Raw genomic sequence first — 10,358 nt, 5'->3', positions numbered from 1 at the left:
CAAGATGTTCCTGATTTTAACAATATTACGAAGGTGAAAGAAGGCAGTCCTAGAAACCTGTTTTATATGCAAGTCAAATGATAAGTTCTGGTCAAAAATAACTCCAAGGTTCCTCACTGTAGAACTAGAAGCCAAGGAAATACCATCTAGAGTAACTATATAGCTAGACAATTTCTCCCTGAAACGCTCAGGTCCAAAGATAACGACTTCAGTTTGATGCAACAATATTAGATGTCAGGAGCAAACATTGCTTCTTCAACATTAAGCAAACCTCTAAATATGGATGAAGTAGGGAGGTATGATCATTTAATAAGTTAAGGTACTTTATTTTTGGAGACCAGAGTTCAACTCTTGTGTGAGACAATTTCTCTTTTCACATAATTTCAGTTACACTGTGTAGGCCATGAAGCTCCTATATGACACTGCGACCATTGCATTTCTACTTTACTCTCACTTACTGTTTAGCCAGGTTTAAGCACCAAAACGACTTGCTTATGGTTAGAATATGATCATTACTTACACCCTCAAGCAATCTTAGCCATGTGAGAATCCTGACAAAGTGGAGGTAGACTGGACTTAAAGGAGGTGCACATCAAACAAATCTACCTTGAACAGCTTCTGGCAGACATGCATCAGAAAAAGGTTGTAGACAGGTTTTTAAGATAAATATACAAAATCAAAGAAGTGAGGCCCATGTTCAGAATACTTAGTCTGTTGATCATCAAAGCGACCGTCAGCACAGCAGCTATCACTGATAATGATCAATGACAGTTTGACAGGGTTGATGCATTTTCCAGTAAACAGAGCAGTTGGATGTTTCACAAACTCATCTTGTAAATTAACTCGGTGGCACAATGCCACCGATGCATCTGTCAGACCAAACTGAAAGGGTTGAATAAAAACTGCAGCATACGTCACTGAAACATTACAAAGTAAAACCTCGCGGATTCAGCTCCTTTCCCAATTTCTCTTTTTCAAAGGCCAATCTTAAATAAAAATCTCAGCTCAAATACTGTATACATTAATGGGTTTAAGATTTCTTTACAGACATTTTTTTCTTTTGACTTCAGTTTAAATGTCCCTCAGGTAATGAAAGGGCTTTATTGAGACTGACTGATGAACAGCAATACAGTTCACCTTTAATTAGGCGATCAGATCAGACATGGTGAGCAATGAGCAGACACTTTGCAGAATGAGCTCCTGATCTTTAGCAATATTGCCAGCATGGTGCTTTGCCAGGAACTCTGTTAATTAACTGATGCACCACTACAACACCACCAATGAAATTTGATTAAACCTCACAAACTGAAAGTAACAAACAATTTCTGAAGGAGGTTTTGAGGAAAAGTTTAAAAGTCACAGCTGAGAGGTGCTTTGGCACATAAGTGGTAAGATAGTGTTTGGCTTTGCTGATGCAGCATGACTTCTCTGTTCTCTCTGTGTTCATTTGTCTTTTTTTTAATGTCATATCTGCTCTAACATCTAATTATCATGTTTAGGATTCAGTATTTCTCCAAAATAACCAAGACGATGTTAATCCTGAGCTTTAGAGCCACAGGTAGAAAGCTTTTGTTATGTTTGAGCAGGTCCTGGTCAGCGTTTTACCTTTATAGTCTTTACAACAAGCTAATCTAATCTAATAACTGCTGACTATAGTCTTACATCCTGCATACAGATGTTCTTCTTCTTTGTTTTCCTTCACAAATGCAGTACTCACACTTTTACATTACATTAGTTATTTATTTCATGGGTGTGCATGCTATTTTATATCAGTTCAACTGAATTCTTCTGTAGGCCTTTATGTTAAATTTGACCTGGACTATTTCTTTTTTCTTTCTTTTTGCACATTCATTCTTTAACCGCCAAAGTTATCAATCCAAAATTAGATCAAACCTCTTCCATCCTGAAACAGCCCACATGGAAGCAAATGACAGTCAACTACAACACATAGTGTTAGTTTTTCATGGAAGCCCTAAAGTTTTTAGCCTTTTTTCTAAATCATATATCAGATGTCAGTCTTTGACAACCTGGGCACATCTTAGATGTTTCTGAAGTGCACACACTCCAGTCAGTTAAGATGAGAGTTGTCCAGTTTTCAAAGGAGGTCCCGCATAAAGTCTTGAGTTCATGCTGTATTTTGCTTGATTTTGGTTTCAATCATGACCAAATATGAATATGATTCCATGGCATTTTCTTACATGTGGATTTTAGTAGCTGACATGAAGACATGATGAATTATCAATGTCAATGCAGACCAGCTCATCTTCACAGCTGATACAGCTCCTTCTTTCTCGTTATTGACATATAGGAGGGATGTTCCACATAACTATAGTTAATTACTCCTCCTTCATCTTCATAATCTATATCGTCCTCCTCAATTTCATCAATGTCATCATCGTCCAGACAATGACTGTCCCTGTCTGATTCTTCATTCTCCTCGTCCTCCTCAGGCTCATTCTCACAGCTCATCCTCATCTTCTTGCGGTTGTTGTTCCTCACCGACGCCTCCAGAGCCTTCTGTCGGCGGTAGAAGTGGGAGAACTTGTTGAAGATGATGGTGATGGGCAGCGCCACCACAAGGGTACCACCGAGGATGCAGCCGCTGGCCGCCAGCTTCCCGGCCACTGTGACGGGCACCACGTCCCCATAACCTACAGTGGTCATGCTCACTGTCCCCCACCACCAGCAGGCTGGGATGGTGTCCAGACCCACATCCTGAAACAGGCCCAGATGCACACTTTCAGTTGATACAATTACAATTTTGATCCAGAACATGTAGTAGCTACATTTGTCCACAGCTTAAAAAGATAGTAGTATCACATGTAAGACTCTAAAACTGTGAGATGGGAACATTTTATGCTGCACAATGTTTTGCTTAGGGCCGCAGTTATGTGACGGGATAATGAAACTGGAACATAGTTCTAATGTGTTACGCTAACCACATATCCAAGCAAACCTAACTGTTCTGACTCCTGTCAGTGACTGGGAAAAGTTAAGTTTCCCCCTGGTGGGGCTCAGACAACCAACTTGCTCGGCTTCCATATCGGCTCGGGATCAGTCGTCTGCTGAACACGTCACACAATATGGCTGTACGCTTGAATGGGAGTACATTGCTACTGGCTGTACATCGGACAGTTGTGATTGGCTCGTTTTTTCTTTCATCTTATAACCTTATGTGTGCCTTGAACATGTACAACCCGATTTATCTTTGTGTATACATGCCACATGTTTCTGTACATTTTGTTAAAAATCTTTAATGAAAAAAAAAAATTTTAAATTTAAAAAAAAATTGAGATTGGCTCAGACAAACTTCGTTGCGTTTAACTTTCACGACAGACAGATAGATAGATAGATAGATAGATAGATAGATAGATGCCATTTCTAATTTTTCAGTGTGTGTATTTGTCTTATTTACCTAGACTGTATGTATATATATATAGATATATATATATATATGTAGTGTATGTATATACACACATATCCAACAGAACAATTTTTACAAGTTTTATGTACATTTATATGCAGTAGTTCACACGTATATAGTCAAAGAGGTTATTGCTGCTCAGCACTAACCTGGCTGACGCGTCCACAATCTCGATGAGATGGTGGTCTGGGAACTAGGCGTGCATTTTCTCGTATTTGAGGCGTGGTTTACGAATGCCTAGAGCCGTTTATTGGGCGCTACGAATGTCTATCAAATGGCGTCTGGTTCTTTCCATGCTGCTTTGCGCGCAATTCATAGCCAATTGTATCACTTATACCAGATGACGACAGAAATTCGACGAGGAAGAAGAAGAAAAAAAAGTAAAATAAAAGTAAACTTGCGGTCTAAGCTACTTAAAGTGATGGTTCGGAGTAGATTCACCCTAGGGTCATTTGAACCGTGACATCCAGCCAAGTTTTTCTGATATGGCTGAACATCAGCCGAGTTATTGAGTTATTCCGAATAGCTTAGTAGAAGCGCTAACGGACCCTGGCAGTATCTCCAAAATTACCACACTAAAATCACATGCCATGACACCAAACTTCTACAGTAGTACAAATATGGTCTGTACTCACAAAACGATGCATTTGGAAGTTTGTACATAGTTCAGAAGTTTATTATTATAAACACAAGCCTAATAGCTTCTCTGCTGCTAAAGCTGCGTCGACGTCACTTCCTTGATCTGGGAGCTTCAATCTAAGATGAGGGTTGATCTACTACTGTAGACAACAAAGTATATGCTATATTCTACATGAATTTTCATGTTGTAGAGTTGTGAATTTATTTTATCAATGGAGAAATTGAGCAGCCTTGCTTTGTTGTCTACAGTAGTAGATCAACCCTCATCTTACTTTGAAGCTCACAGATCAAGGAAGTGATGTCGACGCAGCTTTAGCAGCAGAGAAGCTATTAGGCTTGTGTTGATAATAATAAACTCCTGGACTATGTACAAACTTCCAAATGCATCGTTTTGTGAGTACAGAATATATTTGTACTACTGTAGAAGTTTGGTGTCATGGCATGTGATTTTAGTGTGGTAGTTTTGGAGATACTGCCAGGGTCCGTTAGCGCTTGTACTAAGCTATTCGGGATAACTCAGTAACTCAGCTGATGTTCAGCCAATATCGGAAAAACTTCGGGTGGGCTACTTGGCTGGATGTCACAGTTCAAATGACCCTAGGGTGAATCTACTCCGAAACACTTTCTAAGACTGCATCGAACGGTAACGTTGTGTCCGCTGCCATGTTGGATTAACACTCTACAAGCGTCGGTGTAACGCATAGACGTCGTCATCGTCTTGCTGCCCCATCCCCCCCCCCCCCCCCCCCCCGTTCTGTGATTGGTTCCCAAACTCAGGCAAAAATAAGGGCGGTGGTTTCCAGGCTGACTTTGCAGTGAGAATGAAATCGAGCGCAAAGCAGCATGGGAATTCCCAGGCTAGCTCAGCACACAAACAATACACAAAACTGAAAATTAAGCTTCTCTTCAGAGTGACCCATGGCCAAAATGAATAAACAAAACAAAGTAGATTTTAAAGGTTTGGGGCTAGTGGTGGTCAAGGTGTGGTACACACTATTTTGTAGGAAATATTTAATTTCTTCATAAAAGCTCTCCATAGCTTCTGCTGAACACCGAAAGACAGAGAAAAAAACTCCGATGCTTCAGCGCCAAGTTACGGTTACTTTGGCTACTACAGCCAATCACAACTGTCCGACGTAAAGCCAATCACAATGTACTCCCATTCAAGCGGACAGCCATATTGTGTGACGTAATCAGACGACGACGGAACCTGAGCCAATCTAGCAGCCGAGCCAATCTGGTACCTACACTGTGCTAACTATGCTAATGCTAATCGCGAAGCATTCCATTAGCAAGAAGCTAGTTAAGCTGTTATGGCTAATTTAGTTGATTGTATTTTATATTATGATTACTTTCCTGTGTGTGCATTCATGTGATAATAGTATGTTAAACATATTCATATATCTATACTGTAACATGTTGTGTATTCCTTGTGTTGCAGTTTTACAATAAAGATATAACAGAAGATTCAGTAAAGCAACCTCAGTTAAAACTACTGGTCTCTCATTTTGTTCGCTATCTGTCAGCCAGGACAGAATAGGAAAATGTTGACCACTCAGTGGGGAAAGGCAACTGAACAGCTGTGAACAGCATGCAAGAAGCAAGATGAGTGACCACGAGGAACGTCATTCTCAGCTTGAGACGAGGTCTCGAGTCTCAGCTTACCACAATCCTCCAGAGCTTCAACCCGGACATCAGTCAGCGCTGCTGCAACAAGGCAGAAGCAGCAAAAATTAAGGTATCCTTTGCAGAAAAGGAGGCAGCCATGATGAAAGAAAAGGCTTCAATAGAGGCAAGTCTTCATGTGTTAAAACAAGAGAAAGAAGCTACTGCAGCATCAAAAGAGGCAGCAATATTCGAAGAAGCAGCAGCAGCAGAATCTGCTCTTGGTGAGTTACAGGATTTAGCTCTTGAAGATCCAATAAAACGCACCAAAGACTATGTAGAAATGCAGCCATTTGATACACATGCTCCACAGGAGTTTCAAGATGCTATGTCACTTCCACCAATCTTACATCATAAATCAGTGAAAACCCGACCCTCTAGTAACAAGGCAAAAGATTCACTGTGTGTCATTTAAGGAAGAAGACGAGCACAAACCCATTGCTGGTGAAGGCTACACACCTCCTCCTGGCCTGAGGGTATTTTTCCCAAAGCAAGAATATTCACCTATGACTCCTGACCCCCAAAATAAATCACCAACTGTTACATTTCAAGCTCCTCATCTGGCACAGAGTAATAAATACTGACCTTCAACTCCTCAAATCACAGATTTAGCTCAGTATCTTATGAGAAAAGAGATGGTGAGCTCTCACCTGAGGACAAGCAAAGCGGGGAGAATGAAGACCTTGTACCTCCTATGGTCACCTCCAAATGCACCAAGATATGTGGCGGCGCCCCCAAGCCAAAGATCTTGTTCAAAAATCTGCTTGGTCAAGGTTTCCCACACTGACCATCCAAGTAAGTCTCACAGAGTGTACTCAGTACTCGATGACCAAAGCAACCGGTCTTTAGTAAAATCAGAGTTCTTCAATCTATTGGACATTAACAGCAGTCCATCCCCCTACACTCTGAGGACATGCTCCGGGACAGTGGAGACTGCAGGGAGGAAAGCGAGTAACATCATAGTGGAGTCACTTGATGGGAAAACCAAGGTGACACTTCCCACCTTGTTGTAGTGTAACTACCTGCCTGATGACAGATCAGAGATCCCAACTCCTGAGTGCACCCAATATTTTCCTCACCTCAGACCAGTGGCTGATAAGATCCCTCCACTTGACACTAGCGCTCCCATCCTGCTGCTGCAAGGCAGGGATATTTTGAGCTTGCACAAGGTACGTGAACAGCGTAATGGGCCTAACAACTCACCATATGCCCAGCGTCTTGACCTTGGCTGGATCATAGTTGGGGAGTTACGCTTAGGTGGTGCTCACAAGACAGATGTAGTCAACGCCTACAAGACACATGTCCTCCAAAATGGCCGCTCCTCTTTCCTTATGCCATGCACCAATAGCATCCATATAAACGAGAAGCTTAAAGGTCCAACCCAGTGCAGTCTTCAAACAGCATCACACACTGAGCAAATATCTCAGGAGACATGATGGTCTGGGGGAAAGTGTGTTTCAGAAAACACCTGAAAATGACAAACCAGCCATGTCAGTGGATGACAACAATTTTCTGAGGATTATGGAAAAGGAGGTGCATATGGACAATGAAAACCACTGGGGGGCACCGCTACCTTTTTGTACACCTTATAAGCCCCTTCTAAATAACAAAGAAAAGGCCTCCCAGAGACTCGCCTCTCTCCAGCGCTCATTCAGGAAAAGACCTGAGATGAAAGAGCACTTCTTTGACTTCATGCAGAAGGTCATTGACAACCACCAGGCAGAGCAAGCTCCTCAACTAGAGCCGGGGAAAGAATGTTGGTATTTGCCGACTTTTGGGGTATACCATCCCCAGAAACCTGGAAAAATAAGAGTTGTTTTTTATTCCAGCGCTGAGTAAAAGGGAACGTCATTGAATGATATGCTTCTCAGTGGACCCAACATCAACAACATGCTAATTGGTGTTCTACTAAGATTCAGAAGGTAGCAAATAGCTGTCACAGCCGATGTAGAACAGATGTTCTATGGGTTCAAGGTCAGAGAGGACCACCGCAATTTCCTTCGGTTTCTGTGGTACAAAGATAATGATCCAGACAAGGAGATCGTTGATTACTGGATGACTGTGCACGTGTTCGGGAACAGCCCATCCCCAGCTGTAGCAACATATGGGCTGAGGAAAGCTGCAGAACAGGGAGAGACTGAATATGGTACAGACGCAAGGCATTTCATCTTCAGAAATTTTTATGTTGATGATGGACTCACCTCAGTCGCCAAGGAGGTTGAAGCTATCAATCTTGTGCAACGAACCAAGGCTCTGCTCGCTGAGTCTATCTTAAGACTTCACAAGATAGCTTCAAATAGCTCAAAGGTCATGGAGGCTTTTCCTATGGAAGAACGATCAAGTGACTTTAAGGATCTAGATTTGGGAGCAGACCCCTTGCCCCTCCAGATGAGTTTGGGTTTAAGCTGGGAACTCCAGACAGACAGTTTCACGTTCAGAGTGGCAAGAGATGTTAAACCATTTACTTGGAGAGGCATGCTGTCCACAGTAAATAGTCTTTATGATCCCCTTGGATTCGCTTCCCCCATCACAGTGCAAGGCAAAGCATTGTTGAGAGACGTTTCTTCAGAGCGGTATGAGTGGGACACGCCTCTCCCGCCAGAGAAAGAGACACAGTGGAAAGCATGGACCAACTCCTTAATTGAGCTAGAACAGGTTTGCATTCAGAGAGCATACATTCCAGTCTCTATGTCATGTTGTAAATGGACAGAACTATGTGTATTTGCAGATGCTTCGACCATGGCTATAGCTGCGGTAGCCTTCCTGCGTGAAAATGGCATGTAGGGTTTGTGATGAGAAAGTCAAAGCTAGCTCCTTACCCAATGCACTCTGTACCTCGCCTGGAGTTGTGCGCAGCAGTCTTGGCGGTTGAGCTGGCAAAAGTGATCCAATCTGAAATAGATATTGAGTTGCAAGCAGTCAGGTTCTTCACAGATAGTCGCATCGTACTGGGCTACATCCACAACAGTTCACAAAGGTTTTATACCTATGTAGCCAACCGAGTAGCTCGTATTCGAAGCTCTACTGAACCAAAACAGTGGCAGCATGTGTTGACTGAACAAAACCCTGCAGACCAGGGAACCAGGCCAATTCCAGCAGCTTACCTGTCCTCATCCAGTTGGTTGCTTGGCCCCCCTTTTCTCAGGCAGTTAAACAAAGATCAAGATGATGGAGCAGAACCATTTGAGCTCGTAAACCCAGACAAAGACAAAAACGTCCGGGCCCAAGTCACCTCTCTTTTAACCAAGGTCACAGATCATTCTCTAGGATCCACAAGATTTGAACGGTTCTCTGCTTGGAAGAGTCTAGAAAGAGGTGTGGCATTTCTCATTCATGTAGTCGCTCACGGCGGTGGCAGACCGTGACGTCAAAATGACGTTTCAGGCATGGCGCTTGCCTTGAAAAGACGGCGCAGCGCGTTGTCGTGCACCAGTCGATTTTTGTAACTTGGCTTCGCCGAGAACGACAAACCGGATAGACCAATGTGAGACCAGGCTCAGTGAGGAGGTGCGTTTGTACAGGCACCTGTGCAAAACTGCAGTGAAACAGCACAGGGACCACGTAAACTCCCAAAACTCGTGGACAGAGATTGGCAGAACTTTGGGGAAAGAGTGAGAGTTCTGTAAGAATGTGTGGAAGAAACTACGGGACAGATACGTGAAGGCAAAGAAGAGGGCAGAGACTCGAAGTGGTGATGCCGGGGGCTTCAGACCTTCACCTCTTTTAACTGAATTAAACAATTAAAATTATCTAGATACTGCAGCAGTATCTTGAGTATTCCTGCTCTTGACGGTGGCATTGTTTTCTTCTCAACTTTCGTGGTTCTAGAATAGCGGTAACCTTCACGTAGCAGCGACACCTCTATGACGGAGAAAATTACAACTACTGGCGCATCGACTTGCGCCACTATATAAAGCCGGCACGAAATCGTGACGTCATCAACACCGCTCGCGCTAGCAGACGCGGCAACCATGCTAGAGCCTTTAGACTGAGAGTTGTAAGGGATGGCATCAATGCAATCAGCTGCTCACCACAGAGCGTTCTCAAGCGAAGATGGATATCTTCAAAGCTGTACAGGAGGATGTGTATAAAGAGAAGCTGAAATGCTTAACTTAGGGTACCAAAGTGCGCTGCCAAAGTCCCCTTGCGAAGCTGGATCCCTTCATTGACAAGAGCGGATTGATTAGGGTTGGAGGTCGGATACACAGGGAAGATTTGGAAGACCAAGAGAAACATCCACTCATCCTTCCAGCTGGCCATCATGTAACCACTCTCCTGGTCCGACACTATCATGATAAAGTAGCGCACCAAGGTCCACTTCACAGAGGGTATCTGGATAGTAGGAGGGAGGAGACTTGTCTCTGGCATCATATTCAAATGTGTCATCTGTAAGAAGTTAAGAGGCAAGAGAGAAGTTCAAAAGATGTCTGATCTGCCGGCTGACAGGTTGTCAATGGACCCGCCTTTTACTCATGTAGGGCTAGATGTTTTCGGCCCATGGAGTGTCAACACTCGGCGGACACGAGGTGGAGCTGCCGAGAGCAAGAGGTGGGCGGTCATTTTTGCTTGTTTAAGTACAAGAGCTGTGCACCTTGAAGTTATTGAATCTATGTCAACCTCGAGCTTCATC

At 43.2% G+C, this 10,358-nt stretch overlaps 1 protein-coding gene across 2 annotated transcripts in view; it reads right to left on the bottom strand.

Moving 5' to 3' along the window:
• Window positions 1-371: 371 nt before the first annotated feature.
• LOC142377548 (delayed-rectifier potassium channel regulatory subunit KCNS2) overlaps window positions 372-10,358 on the bottom strand; it is a 29,424-nt gene continuing 19,437 nt past the window's right edge. For both annotated transcript variants that reach the window (XM_075461779.1, XM_075461778.1), the window contains one exon: window positions 372-2,715. In XM_075461779.1, the coding sequence (XP_075317894.1) occupies window positions 2,266-2,715 (450 nt within the window). In that variant the 3' untranslated portion in view covers window positions 372-2,265. The remainder of the gene's footprint in view (window positions 2,716-10,358) is intronic.

Source organism: Odontesthes bonariensis, chromosome 3, assembly GCF_027942865.1.
Source record: "Odontesthes bonariensis isolate fOdoBon6 chromosome 3, fOdoBon6.hap1, whole genome shotgun sequence".
In the NCBI taxonomy this organism is placed as follows: domain Eukaryota; kingdom Metazoa; phylum Chordata; class Actinopteri; order Atheriniformes; family Atherinopsidae; genus Odontesthes; species Odontesthes bonariensis.
The sequence above is the reverse complement of the archived record's forward strand: the minus strand, read 5'-3'. Positions and strand labels throughout refer to the sequence as shown.